General features: G+C 39.7%; 1 protein-coding gene across 1 annotated transcript in view; it reads right to left on the reverse strand.

The window, feature by feature from the left end:
• The window catches only part of LOC112161820 (dachshund homolog 1), a gene marked incomplete in the record, with an annotated part of 39,504 nt that extends 26,217 nt beyond the window's left edge, over positions 1 to 13,287 (reverse strand). The window contains 2 exon segments of the mRNA XM_036215523.1: positions 4,284 to 4,393; positions 12,231 to 13,287. Of these exon segments, the coding sequence (XP_036071416.1) occupies positions 4,284 to 4,393; positions 12,231 to 12,802 (682 nt within the window).
• Between the last annotated feature and the right edge of the window lie 2,602 nt (positions 13,288 to 15,889).

The raw sequence follows: 15,889 nt of genomic DNA on the forward strand, positions 1-15,889 counted from the left end.
AAAACTTAAAGGGCCCTACCATGATTTTCTTAAGCCTTTCAGATTGAACTATATCCATATATATGATCATATATTACATTTGGACCACTAAAAACAAATTGTTTGTGAAATATTTGTTATATTTCATAATTTTCCCTACCCGGAAGTAAAACCATAAAACGGCGCGATTCCTGAAGCTCCACCTGCCGCTGCGTGCTGCTGCTGTCTGCGTCATGATGTCATCCCAGACAAAATCCGTGTCTCTGTATTTCTCCCACGAAAATAATCCAAACTTCTTCAAAGATGGATGCACACATGATATATCTGCCTTTAGTAGGCCTGACCATCGCTAAACTCCTTCATAACACAAACACACGCAGCTTCTGCATGGCTGTGCGGGACCGGGTGTTAAGGTAGCGTCTTAAGGTAGCGCCGCGGAAAAAAGTAACAAGCATCTATTTGAGCTGGAATTTATTGAAAACAGGACACAAGTGGAAGATATATGGTATTCTGCATCTAAAATAAAAGTTTTTTTTTCGTTGATTATCACTGGTAAGAGAATAAATTGAGTGTTGTGTAAGCCGAGGGGCGGAGCTTGGAGCACAGACTCCTACAGGAGGGAGCTGTTTGAAACGATTTTTTAAACGATTTTACGTCAGCACGTTTCCACCCGCTTGTTTTCGTGGGTATGGGAGGAGCTGCTGCAGACAGTGCAGGTTTTTAGAGGATTACTCTTAAATGCATGAACGGATCAAAATGCCGCTTTGGGGTTCTTTATAGTAAGGAATGAACAGTAAAATGCATTTAAAACTTTAAAACGTAGAATTTTCATAGTAGGGCCTCTTTAAAAAAACAGAAAAAGTCAAAATTAGCCAAAACAGCTAGCGAAAATATTAGCTAAACTCCAAAATTGCCTCAAAAAATCGTAGTAAATCCCAAAATAGTCTATAAAGCTAGCAGAATGCCAATTTTTAAAACTTTAAAACCGTAACTTTTTAACATAATTATAAATAATAAAAAGCCAGGATTATTATTCCAGAATAAATCAACTTAAACCTTAAATAACTTTAAATATTTTACCCTCCATAAAAATATATTTTGTCAAAAATATACAAATTAGAAATAAGCACAAGATAACATTGGGCCTTTAATAATAATAAAATAAAGTGATCTGGAGGGCGGGATAGAATAACCCAGAGGGCTGGATCCAGCCCCCGGCCTTGATTTTGACACATGTGATCCAAAATAAAATGTAATAGATAGTGACAAAATGGGCCAAAGGGGCTAAAACCCATTTTAATTTGCGACCTGAACCTCAGAAGATAATTTGACCTCTGGGGCGGCCTTTAAAATAGAAAATTAAATATATATCTTGCACTAATACAGACAAACACGGTGAATTATTAAAGCCACACAACTGTGCAAACACAAGTGAGGAAACACAAACAAGCCGTAAGTCTTAATTTCCTGATCTTGGATACATCTAAACATTTGAAACAAACGCCACTGCTGAGAGCTTTTTCCCCCCTCAGACAATGGGTGTCTGAGGTGAATAGTTTGTCTGCCCGGGACGTCAACAGCCACAACAAATTGTTCCTTTTCTTCTCATCTTCTCATCTCCTTCTTTTTCCTGCCCTATCCCTCCCCCCCCACCTTATCCCTTCTCCTTACTTTACCTTTTCAAATGTCAGCATCACAGCGGGACATAAGCCACTGTGTTGCAAGTGCGTATGTGTGCGGGCGCGAAAAAGCGACTAAGGAGGATCACATCAAAGATCTTTCCTGCCTTTTACGCTCAAATGTCCTCTCACTCGCCGGCTCCTGCTCCCCCTCTCATGTGGCCGGTTCTAATCAGTGACGCTGACATTGCCGCCGTGCCCTCTCCTTTGGTGGAAAAAGACTCTTTTCCCACTGAGAAAGATGCTCTTGAACGCTCGCGCACACACATGCACAAATCCACTCACAAGCCTCTCCAGCACCTTTGAACAGTGAGAGGAAGCGGAGGCTAATAGAAAATGGCTTCTTTTGAGGTGGGGAATGAAAAGATCAGGTTGCAGTGAGGAGCACAAAGCCAAGGGCAACTTTGAGAGCGGTTAGGTGCCAACAATTACTTTTCTCCCTTTCACACACACACACAGGCGCAGGCTGCAACAGACGCTCAAACACAGAGTTGTTTGTGGCAAAACAAGCAGCAATATGCCCTTTCCCAGACGGTTGACTCACACCTCTCTGAAACATCGGAGTATAAATTATTTTTTAGCAACAGAAAACTTTACTGATGAAGAACGACGCACTAAATAAACTCTTAGTCATGTTTTAGTCATTGTTAACAAAAAAAAATATAATATTTCTTTGGAGAAACACAAAGTTTGCTAGTTTGTTCCTATGAATCGATCATCAACATGATAATGAATTTATGTTGCATGAAAAAAGGCAAAGGTTTCCAAAAGAACCTGCTTTGATCCTGCTGATAAAATTAAAATGTTGATGCCTATTGATGCAAATTTTAGCATTTAGTTCTAAGCAAAAACAGGAATAAACGTGTAAAAAATGTACTTGGTGATTGATTTTAGTAAATAACATCTAATATGTTTGAGTCCAAAAGTTTTTTTCAAAATAATCACTATTTTTTGTGTCATCATTTTTGTTTTATTTTGTGTCACATTTCCATGTTTACACTTTTCAGTTGCAGTTTTAACCATAATTCATCTTGTGCACTCCTTTTAAATTCCCTTGCTTAATTTACAGTAAAACTAATAGTATTGGGGAAAATTGATTTGGCGATATATCGTGATATTTAATTTGGCGATACTTGTATCGACTTAAAATGCTGACAAGACATTATTTAATTAACTATTTATGAGCGATCTTCATCATCTTACTTTGGTTTTCCACCTAAAACCCCCCAGCGCTAGTTAGCAGCACTGTACACTGAGCCTCCTTGAGCAGCTCTTAACCGCGACCAAAACAAGACAAGATCTTGCGAGATTTTTTTTGGTTTGGGGATGGGTACCGAACCGAAACTTTGCAGGTACGCTGCAGGTCATGTACAGAGCTTCAGTCAACATTCTGTCGCCGAAGCAACCAAAATTTCTTAAAAAGGTTCAGAATTACAGAAGTACAGTCTTGGGATATATCACAATACGTATTGTATTGTGAGATACGTATCGTGATATGAATTGTATAGAAGTAAAGTCTTGAGATATATTTCGCGATACGTATCTTGAGACACATTGAACAGAAGTACAATATTGGGATATATCGCGATACGTATTGTATTGTGAGACATGTATCGTGATACACATTGTACTGAAGTACAGTCTTGGGATATATCGCGATATGTATTTTATTGTGAGACACGTATCGTGATACGTATTGTATAGAAGTACAGTCTTGAGATATATTTCGCGATATGTGTCATGAGACACATTGAACAGAAGTGCAATATTGGGATATATCGCAATATGTTTTGTATCGTGAGACACGTATCATGATACAAATTGTACAGAAGTACAGTCTTGGGATATATCGCGATACGTATTGTATTGTGAGACATGTATCGTGATACACATTGTACTGAAGCACAGTCTTGGGATATATCGCGATACGTATTGCGATATGTATTGTATCGTGAGACATGTATCGTGATACACATTCTACAGAAGTACAGTCTTTGGATATATCACGTTACGTATTGTATCGTGAGATATGTATCGTGATACACATTGTACAGAAGTACAGTCTTGGGATATATCACGATACATATTGTATCGTGAGACATGTATCGTGATACACATTGTACAGAAGTACGTTCTTGGGATATATCGCGATACGTATCATGATATGAAGCGTGATACCCATCGTACAGAAGTACAGTCTTAGGATATATCATGATATGTATAGTATCATGAGAAATGTATGGTGATACGTATCGTATTGCCAAACTCTTGCCAATACACACTCCTACATAAAACAAATGACAAACTGTTGATCAAAGCTCAAAATTTGACCGATAGTGTCTGTTGAAAATTTGACTTAAACTTTTAGAACTTTTCCTATCAACTTTTTGGCTTAAAAAACAAAGTTTGGAAGCAAATATTACTGCATAAAATGAAATTAAACCAAGTCAAATATATATGATTAGGATAAAAAATTAAGCATGAGTACATCTTTAAAGGAGAGAAGTTTGCGACCTACTTAAAAAAAATGTTCAAAGCTTAAATTCAAGGAAGTCACGCTGCACTTGAGTTATTTTGCTCCTGTGGTGCTTGCATGAAGGAGTACAACAGGGTGTGGGTGGTCACCTGCAGGAGGCATGATCCCAGCATGCATCAGACCACTGTGGGGCAGCATGTGGTGAGTCCCGCCCTCGGTGGCGCACTGCAGCCTCTTGGGCGGTCGTCCAGGCCTTGAACTGCAGGCAGAAAACAGGCGATCTATTAGGGCGTTTTCCATGCTGAGACTGAGATGGGTGGCCTGCTTAGACAAAGTGTCCCATAAGTCTGTAAACTTCTGCGGAAGTGTCAATGAGCAAAACAGTGCAGCTCTGACTGCTTCCAGGAAGCAGCAAATGTGTCCTCCCTGTGGATAGGAGCAAGCAAAAAAGGAGTTTCCCTATGGCATCAATAAAGCACCTCATTATGGTTCAGCTTACTCATTCGTTTTGTTTGCTTATTAAACGGTCTCCTTCCTTTTCTTTCAATTTCCTCAATCACTTGGCCTCGACTGCCACGTCACAGGTGTAACGGCTTAAAGCAGATTCACATTGGTTCTGCTGCGCGCCGTTTGAGTACGCTCAATCAATCCTGGAGGAGGTACGAGAAAAGCTGTCAGACATCACTTCCACTCTGACTAAACGGTGTGAATGTCCTGACAGTGGAGATGACACGGGCCACATCGGGCCTAATGACAGCCAGCGCACCTCGTCTCCCCTCGCAGCCGCTTTGACACAACACGAATTTGCGAGGCGTTCAAAGACAGCGAGGGGGAAAAAAAAGGAAACTGGAAGAGCGGAATGATAGCAGGTGTGAAATATGAGCCAATGATGAACACATGTAGAAGAAAAGACAGAAAGGTGTAATAAAAAAAAACAGGGAGATGGACTAGAAGCAGCAGCTTCCTAGCGTGGGGTGTCTTTGAGCAGATTTTAATTAGAATCTAATCCAGCCGTCATTAAGGCCCCATAAACGAAGCTGTCAGTCAGGAGATTAATGGCGCCTCATTTGCATATTGCATATAATTCATCAATTACCCACCAGAAAGGACCAATCCCCTGTTGACACACCCACTGGCTGAGAGGGGGGGTGATGAAGAGACACCAAAAGACAAGAGAGAAAGATTGTGTAGTCACAAAGTGTGAGAAAAAAAGGTAGCTAGTGTGGGTAGTGTGTGAGTATGTGCACACTTGTGTGTGTGTGCGTCTGTATGAAGTGTTCAAAGGTTAATTTGATGAGCCGATGAGCTCCACAGTTCCTGCCCTCGGTTTTAATGAGTTGTTATTATTGTCTCTTATTATGGGCCCAGACCGACTGGGATGTGACAGCTGACATCAGATATCGTGAGCACACAAAGACAGCGGAGATGCAACACACACACACGCGCACGTGGACGGACCAAGTGGGAAAAAACACACTCAGGTAGTGTCACACAACACAGACGTGTCAACGCCAGTGTGGTTGTGTGTGTAGATCAATTTAAATTGATATTTGTTGGACTCTGAGCCTAACAAAAGCAAGAAAAAGTATTTTTAGGTCCAAAGTAGGGCTGCTACGATTAGTCGACTAATCGACGACTCATCAACTATTAAAATGGTCAACGACTAATTTAATAGTCGATTAGTCGTTACTTTATATTATATAGAGTCAGAGTGAAGTAAATTTAAAAGTTATAATGGCATTCTGCTAGCTTTATGGACAATTTTGGCATTTATTCACGTTTTTTTAGGCTGTTTTGGAGTTTAGCTAATATTTCAACTACATGCTAGCTGTTTTGGCTAATTTAATTTTTTTTCTGTTTTTTAGGCTAATTTAGAGTTTAGCTAACATTTCAGCAACATAACTATTTTAGCTAATTTAGAATTGTTTTCATTTTTTAAGGCTATTTTGGAGTTTCAGCTGCACGCTAGCTATTTTGGCTAATATAGGGGGTTTTTTTCGCTTTTTTGGGCTAATTTGGAGTTTAGCTAATATTTCAGCTACATGCTAGCTATTTTGGCTAATTTAGGTTTTCATTTTTTTTTAGTTTTTTAGGCTGTGTTGGAGTTAAGCCCATATTTTAGCTACATGCTAGCTGTTTTTGCTAATTTTTTCTTTCTTTTTTAAGTTTTTTAGGCTGTTTTGGAGTTAAGCCCATATTTTAGCTACATGCTAGCTGTTTTTGCTAATTTTTTCTTTCTTTTTTAAGTTTTTTAGGCTGTTTTGGAGTTTAGTTAATATTTTAGCTACATGCTAGATGTTTTGGGTAATTTAGGCTTTCTTTTTTTTTAGCTTTTTTAGGCTGTTTTGGAGTTTAGTTAATATTTCAGCTGCATGTTAGCTGTTTTGGCTAACGTAGGCTTCTTTTCAGTTTTCTTAGGCTAATTTGGCATTTAGCTATTATTTTAGGTGGCTATCAGCTTCCACGATTTCAGTTATCAACTTCATCGTTTTTAGCTATCAATTTCAGCATCTTCTGCTATCAGCACTAGCATCTTCAGTGGCCAAATTCAGTTTACAGCATTCACACGAACATTATCAGAGGTAATGCTATATATCTAGTTTTTAGTTAGTTTAAAACTAATGATGGTTAAGATGTGTGCTTTACATCCAGTTTTCACATGACCTGATTGGTTGACTAATCCAGAAAAATAATCTGTGATTAGTCGACTATTAAAATAATCGTTTTTAGCAGCTTTAGTCCAAAGTTTGAAGATAACAGCTAACACCTCAAACTTGCAGAAAAGTGAACATCAGCAGGGGGAAATAAAACACACACAGACCAAAGACGGAGATTTTTTTAGTTGTTGTTTTTGTTTTGTTTTTACTGCAGCCGCTTCCCTTTCCCTTGCAACTGTTTATTTGCACTCACTAATTAATGGCCGCAGCGTGTGTGTCTGTGCATGCCCGCCTTTGTATATGTTGCATTTTAGGGGGGCATAAAAACGGGGCCTAATTTTGTGTTTAGTCTGCAGTTGCGTTGATACATCAAAGTGACCCGTGGAGGGAGATATACATGCGCGCACGCAAAGTGTGTTTGTGTGTGTACGTGATGTTGGAGAGCACCGGTTCCCTGAGGTAGGATTAATGAAAAAGCCTTTCATGGAAAAGTCATCAAGCTGAGGGGATGGAATGAGGGAGAGGAGGGGGGGGAGAAAAAACACTTCATTGTGTGTGTGTACAAGGTGTGTGTGGAAGAGGGGGTGTATGGCTTATGACCTCTTTGTCTCAAACTTTAATTAAAATCTCACCCAGACGTCCTCCCTCATGCCAACACTTTGGCCACACACACATTCACACACACAATTTGTTTAATTTTTTTTTTTTTCCGTACATTCAGTTCTGCCATCTAAGCTTAGCGAGTGTATGTTACCTGAAACATGAAACGCCAAACATGGCAGCTGGAGCTTAGCACAGGTGCAACAGAAACAAAACACAACAAAGATGACAGATCTCTCCTCCTCGCACACAAACACGCAAAGAGAGAAGTAATGAAAGAAGAGGAAGTGTTACAGTCAAAACACTGGAGCAGCTACTGGCTTGGAGGGACTGAAGTGCTGATAGGCAGCAGCTGTGACTGTGTTTATACGACTCAAAAAAAAAAAATGTGGACTTGCTTAAACAAGATTTTGTTTGGAATACATTAGCGGCGGTTTACAGCTCCCGTCTTTTCAATCCGTGTTTATCATCACACGAGTTTTGTATTCGCCGTCACGGTCCGGTCTGATAAATCATAACGTCATCACGGGAAAGCAGGAAGACTTATGATACCGGTTAGAGAAGGCAGGGAAAGATTGATGTTGTGATTTCCCCTCTCGGTTCTGTAGCTTTGTGCCGCTATTAGGGAAAACCTCGGCGATGATGTCATGAGAGAAGCAGGCGGGACACAAAAGGATGTTTGATCGCGGCAAAATCTCTAAACCTGATACTGTCCTGCATTCCTCTCACACATTCCAGGGTCAAGACGAAGTCTGTGAAAGTATGTGAGCGCTTTCCATTAGGAGGAAGAGGAGGAGGAGGAGGAGCGGAGGAGGCCCTCTCTATCTGGTCGTCTCTATAAAACATCAAAAGAGTTCAGAGGTCAGCCGGCCCGCCCTGACGCGAACATACTTCTCGAAGGCAGCCTCCTCCTCTCCGAACAGTGCCGGTTTTGACAGTGAGTTATGGCGTGGCAGCGGGGCTCAGCTTTTTAGGACCCTCACATAACAAAGGATGCCAACTCACAAGGCTAAATTCAGCCTCAAACATCGGAATTTTTCACGTTAATGTGTTTTATTTACCATATTTTCCGGAGTATAAGTCTGAATTTTTCTCATAGTTTAGCCAGGGGTGTGATTTATACTCAGGAGCGACTTATTTGTGTTTTTTTTTTTTTTTTTGACATCAAGAGGGTTATAAATTTGTTATTTTTCCTGTAAACACCGGTTGTCTTTTAGCGGCTGTTTCCCCTAACAACCACTAGAGGGTGCTGCATCTGAAATATTTCCTACTAACAGCGGCAGAAGAAGTTTTGTCCAAAACAAACAGAGAATCTGATCGTTTTCATCTTAAACTTTGATATTTTCTTATACAGATCAAAATATTTGTATTCTTGTATTTATTTATAGTTTTAGATATGCTGGCCTCTGCCGATTTGTTCGGAAACGTCACCTAAAAGTGCAACTTATACTCCAGAGAAATATGGTTTTCTTCTTCTTGATTAGATGTTTTTTTGCTCTTGTGACTTATACTCTGGAAAATACGGTACTTTATTTTTGGCTAAACTTAAATCAGACTAAATTTCTTATCTAATATAGATGGTAGGGCTGGGTTGATAAAACCGATTTGAATTAATTTAAGCTTAATAGATCAATAATTAATTCATAAAAATATAGATCGATTTAGCACATAAAGCTAAAGTCCGCTAGCTTTATCCTAACGTTTAATGGAACTTCTCATAGGATGGCTAATACTAACGTTTGGTCGACCTGAACATACATTGGTGACTGAATAAACATCTTTAAAAACTTACAACTCTTTTAAGGAAGTATTTTTGAAGTAACCATTAGTAGTCTAAAGCGTCGTTTTTCGCTCATACTTTCTTCTTCTTCTGGAATTAAGTGTACTTCTAAAGTGTGATCGCCACCTAGTGGCCAAACTCCCTCCAGGAGAAGCAGTTAACGATCTGAACATTTTTGAGAAACCATCTTGACAACCTCATTATTATACTAATAAATTTTACACTATGTGATCTGTATCAGATTAATATAAATATATATAAAGCACATAGTAGATTATTAATGTATTACTAAACAAATGTTTATAAATACGTAAACTCAAAATTGTATTGAGAGGATCGAAAGAATGAAAAAAAATCGGAATTGAATCGATTCAGGAAATTATTATCGATACCCAGCCCTAACAGAAGGTGGCCTTTCAAGAATTGTTTTAAATTTTTAAAAATCCTCAGAAAACAAACTTACCTCTTGGTCCACTTTGGGTTCAAATACAAATACGTAAAATCGATGTTTGGCAAAAGTTTACTTTTTACTCCCAACATTGTAGATACAGTACGTTTGTAATGCAGTCGGTTTGACCTGGGAAAGGCGTTTCATGTGTGTTACAAACAGAGAATGAAACAATTTCTTTGTGAGGAGAAAGAAAGGGACGGCGGATCAGGTTGCCTCCTACACGCCATGTTCCCTCTGTGGAACTAATGTCATTTTTGCAGCTAAACCTGCAGACGCACAGGCGTGACCGCGCCGAGTTTGTGTGGGTGTCACCTATGCATGCGTTATACCCAAATGAAGGAGAAGTACGCCCTTTTTATGGGATCAAATTAGACATTTAGGCAGCAAAAACAACGAAAATAAAAGATTAATAAAAGAAAAAAAGCTGTTAGTAATATTAAACTACTAGGTCTGTTATTTCTCCTCCTGCCAGGCTGGTACAGAACAGGAATGTAATAAGTGATGAGTGTCTTAATCAGTAACAGAAACTTCAGTGAGCCTTCAAGCTACAAGAAAGCCACATCATCATATTCTTGGAGATGCACTTAAAACTTTTATGGTTTGGTAAACTGGCTCAAGTGGCAAACGCAGTTTCCTCCACTTCCAATACTGATAGTAATGGCTATTCCGGCGTATCTGACGCCCTCAGACAAAGAGTCAGGGAACTTGTTTGAAGTCTTCCGATGAGTGATGTTTTCAGATCTCATTAACTAAAGGCTGTTTAAGTGTTGTGTGGGTAATTAGAGATGGCAGAGGCTGTATATTTTCAGGGGTTGTATAACAACATTCCCATTAACAGCAGGCATGGAAGAAATCCCCAAAGCAGCCAGGAGATGCATCTGGATTTTGTCTTGGTTGGAGGGCTGCAAAAGCTTAGGCACAGGTGTTAATCCACACACACGGAGCTGGAAGACGATTCTTAAAACAGTTTGTTGTTGTGGGTTTGCTCAATAAATAGTTACATCAAAGGACTACAGTAAAAAGTAGTTCAAATCTGTTTTTATCTGTGCACATCTTGATGCATCGTCTATCTGCAGTTAATGGCAAGTGTAAATTGGATCATTCATGCTCGGAGGAGTGAGGATTAAGGATCAAACAATATAAATTCCCCAAACTAAGGCTAATCCACGACTCCTCTGGATGCAACTCATGCTGTTATGAGCATGTGGTCCGCACAACAGCAGACTGAGGCACCAGGAAACCACAAATCCCAGCCAATTTAGCCCCTTTATCTAAACATCTCTGCGCCACACTGGATTGATGACCCATGTAGTTGGTCACCATCAGAGTTCTGCAAAACAGCTCATTTACATAATCGCATCATAAATACCGAGAATTCATTTAATCATCTCCTCTGTTCTGATGCTCTGGGCTAAAGAGTGTTGATATGATAAGACAGCAAGTTATTAAGGAGGGAGAGGGAGGCAGGGAGGGGAGAGGAGGGAAAAAAAAGCAAAAGGGGATCAGCGAGTGAGTGAGTGAGCATGTCCTGATTTAAACTGCCGCTTGGGGCCAAATGAAAATTAATTAATTTCTGTGAAGAATCAATTTCTCAGAATGACAGTGTCAGATTCAATGTGTGCAAGTGTAAGTGTGTCACGGAGAAAGCGTGTGCACATCAGAGAGCCACTGATCGCACTCTGAGATAATGTCACAAACTTTTAAGGGTGTTTTATTATTATTATTATTAGGATTCATAAATCTTAAAGTATAGATACTTGGAGATTAAAGGAGTTAAATGGACAAAAATTAAGCTTAAGTTATAGTTTTTAAAGTCTTTAAGAAGAATAGTCTTAAATCAAGTTTTCTTAACGTTATGGAAAAAGTTTTTTACCTGGTGTGACTAAAAAGAGGACTAAAAGGAGCCGCATAGTTTTACTTTTGTCTTTAAGAAATTTGGATTTGCGTTCCCAACCTGAATTTTGTCTATTTTTTGGCACGGATAAAATCAAAAAATGTAAAAAGAACCTAGCATCTCTCAAAATGTGTAACCCATGTTGTGCAGCAACCTAAAACTTTTTACCAAATTTTTGTTTTGCATGTAAAATCGATGCATTTTAGAAGGAAGCGTTGAGCAAACAAGACGTCTTCAGGTCAACCTTAGCCATCAATTTGGAAATTACCTTATTTTCTGGACTATGAGCCGCTACTTTTTATTTTTTTTTACAAATTTTGTATTTATTTTTTAAAAACTTTTTTTTTTATTAAGCGGATACGGCTTATATACAGGTGCGCTCTATAGTCCAGAAAATATGGTGATATCAGTTAAATAAATAAATAAAAATAAGTAATCCTTACTCTACATTTTTTTCTTTTATTTATTTTTACTTTTTTTGTTCTTTTTCCCCTCTTTGTCCTCGGCAGTCTTACACTACTGGTTTTTGTTATTTTAGTTTGGGGTTTGGTAGTCTTAGTTTGCGGGCTTTGTTTGTTTGTTTGTTTTCTTAAGGTAGTTTTGCTGCTGGGTCAGCACTTATTTTTCGTTTAAGGAGTTAAAAGAGATCAAAGATGTGGTTCTGGACTAAATATCTGACTTTTTGGTCCCCCCCCCCTGCCCTCCCCAGCTCACCTGGCGTTGGTACAGTCGTTGTAGAGCGTCTCAAAGTCCTGCCTGGAGATGAGTTTGCAGCGGTTGACTCCGGGCTGGATGGCCCCGAGCCCCCGCAGCACGCGGACCTGCTCCACGTTGCACACCACCGGGGTGATGTCCAGCCGCTTCAGTTTGGTGTAGACGGTGTGCAGCCCGCCGACCAGGTGCTTGAGGAAGACGTCGAAGGCTTGCGGCAGGCAGATGAGCTCCCGGTCCTTCACCGTGAACGAGGCCAGCTTGGCGCCCTTCACCTCCACCAGCTTGCACTCGTTGTTCTGCGGCGTGCTCTCCACCGGGGACGCGGTGGCGTACACCGGCTTAGCGCTGCCGGACGCCGGCGCCACGCCGCCGCCGCTCTTCCCGTTGTGCAGTAAGAGGTCCGCGCGGAACTGGTGGTGGAGCAGCACCGGAGGAGCCGGGGAGGAGGCGGCGGAGGTGGCCGCAGGTGGCGGAGAGTTTGTAGCCGGGGAGACGGAGCTCGGTGCCGGGTGGTGTCCGAGGGGAGCGGCGGGGAGCAGAGTCGGGGTCGCCGGGGTGGCCATCGTGGTCATGTCGGACAACTGTTTTAAGAAGTCAAAAAAACAAAAACTTCAACTAGTGGAGAAAGTAAGACACGCGTGCGCCTGGAGAGTGTGGTGGAGTGCGCATGGAGTCTTTCGAGCAAACGGATCACATAATCGGAATGAGCGGAGCTCGTCTCCAAGAGGAGATGCTACTGTCACATTATCATAAAGAGGAGGAGTCCGGACAGATTCTTGGAGAGGCTCGCTGGGAGAAAGGAGGAGAGAGCAGAGATCAGCCCACGTAGACTTGACTTAAGCCTCTTTACGCCCAAACACCTTCACATTTACGCACGTGGAAGGACTTAGTCTGCCACACAATCTGAGATATTCCACTTCATCCAAATCACATCTGTGGGATTAGCAGCAAATGATCCTTTAAAGTTCATTTAAGACTTGATTAATACTTTTTCCCTCCTCCAAGAGCGAGCAGAGCAAAAAGAGATCCACAAGATGGGTACTTAGTATTTTTGACTTTTTAAAGAGGATAAAAATGTTATAAAGCTTTAACAGTTAATTGATGTATTGATTTATATATCCATGATTAAACCAGATTGATCTGTCAAATCGAGCTAAATAATTACAAATCATTTCGAATTAAAATAAATCAATTATGTTGATAATAGATGTGTAACGATTTGATTCATAGTCAATATTGGTTCATTTTGAACATTCGTGTGTGTTGTCACTTAGTCGTTTTTACCAGATAGTAAAATAAACCTACCAATTTTAAAGATTGATTATCTATATATTTAATTTTGAAACTGTTTTTAATTTTTAATGATTCGATTCTGCCTGAAAGATGTTGAACTGGTTGGATTGTAGAAATCGACTATTTATAGTTCTTCAATTCAACCAGATCAATCTGTCTAAAGTTGTTCATCAAATCGATCTGAACTATTAAAAATCGTTTCAAAATGAAGTAAATCACTTATATTGATCTCGGTATGTGCTAGGGGTGTAACCATTTATTTTAATGATTAATATTATTGTATTATAAGTTGATATTGATTCATTTTAAATGATCACGTGTGTCGTCCTCTCCGCATTTGGTCGTTTTTACTTTATAGTAAAATAAACCTACCAATCCAAATGGTATTTTCTAAAATCAAGTATTGATTGATTTAATTTTAAAATTATTTTTTGTAATGGTATAAGTCGAATAACTTGTGCCTCAGATAGAAATCAATTTATATTCCTATGATCCACCCAGATCGTTAATTGAATCGACTGATAACATTGTAAAATTGCTTCAAAATGACATAAATCGGTTAAATTGATATTGGAAAATTTGGAGAAAAAAACGTATAAGAAGTCCAAATAATAATAAGAAAAAAGTAACAAGAAATAGAAAAATGTTTCTTCCAATGTCTACAATGAGTGTAAGAATTATTTGATTTCTACAATCCAACCAGATCGATCTGTCTGAATCTAATCCACCATTGTTTCAAAATGAGATAAATCGATACTAAATACTATTTGGGTTAAGGTACGGTAGGTTTATTTTACTAAAACATAAAAATAACTATCACAGCGACACACATGATGGCAGCAAAAAAACGATCAAGTCATTACAGGCCAATGTAATGTTCTCATAATGTTCCTTTTATTTTATTTTTATGTAGAAAAACAACAACTTTGTGGAACTAAAACATGAATGGCTGGTGTAGTTTATTATTAGTAGAACTTTTATCAAGAAACTGGAACATTTCCTAGAAGATCTAATTTCACCAGATCCACATTTAACCTCCTCTCTGTTGCTCTGAGCTGCGAATCAGAAACTTGAGGTTTCTACTGGCGCTCACGCGGGGGACACCAACCTTGTTTTGACAAATTGATCTTTTACCTGCTCCCCGCGCCCCCCTCTCTCTCTCTCATCTGCTGCACACATACACGCACACTCCCATCATTTACATAGAGCTTGCAGTCCTTTCAAAGTGGCTTTCACGGAACATTGTGTTGATAATGATCTTCTGGGAGAGAGAGACAGATCTCCAGAGACCATCTCACCAAAAGACAAGGGGGAAGAGGATAAAACTCCGACTGTATTCCAACTCAAAGGCCTCCAACACTCTTTCTCCTCCCAACACCCCCACCTCTCTCGAATAAGCCCTCTTGTGTTTTTTAATTGGCAGAAATTAATCTTTAGGATGTAGATGGTAGATTTACATTCATTAAAAGTCAAGAGAGGAAGCCAGGCTTGATGCTAATCAAATCTGCTTAATTATGCTTAACATGAGTATCTCCAGGGGAAGAGAGATGGGGGGAAACAGAGAGAGAGATAGCTAACTCGAACTTTTTACTTTTTGCCTTTGATAACTCCTGCTGAGTATGGCCTTTTCCTCGCCTAAAAGAAATGTCACGACTCTCTCCATCTGTAGAAAACACACAGATAAAGCCATCGGTGCTAAGCGGAGCTGATTCATGTGCTAAATTCCCACCTTAAAGTCTCCAGAATGTTCAGTTTTAACCACTCCGCTTTGTAACTTTTAAGGCTTGTGGCGCCGTAAAGTCGGCTAACTTTGAAGCACAGACTCATTATTAGTGATATTCTAAGAAATCTGTGCTTAGAAGCTGGTGTCACCCCTACGGTATGTGAGGATAACTTGCAAACTTCACACCAGAGACCTCAGTTTGATTTCAATCAGGACCCTCCCGCTGTAAAGGGACATTGCTAATCATCACACCTCTGCGTGAGTCTTTAGTTTTAAACAAAAAAAATGTAATTGTGATTTTTTTTGGCTCATTTCAGCTAAGCTGCACTTTTCATCTTTCAGCTTAGACAGAAAAAATGTCTACACTATATGGTTTTTAGGTCCTTACCTTCAAAAATCCTATACAAACACCCTTCCATCACCATGTCTGTGAGATGATTTTGTTCCACGTTTGCCTTCCTTGAGCTCTGTAACATCAGTAAACAGTAAAACTATCTTTTTCCTTTAACCCAGTTGGGACAGACTTTAAAAGCCTCCAGTAATAAAAAAAAATACGAACATTTAGATTAGAAAACAATTTCACAATAACCCAACCAGCAAGGTCAACATCAATGTATTGAGCTAGCGAGCACCGCTGTGGCAA

Source organism: Oryzias melastigma, linkage group LG15 (genome assembly GCF_002922805.2).
Source record: "Oryzias melastigma strain HK-1 linkage group LG15, ASM292280v2, whole genome shotgun sequence".
In the NCBI taxonomy this organism is placed as follows: domain Eukaryota; kingdom Metazoa; phylum Chordata; class Actinopteri; order Beloniformes; family Adrianichthyidae; genus Oryzias; species Oryzias melastigma.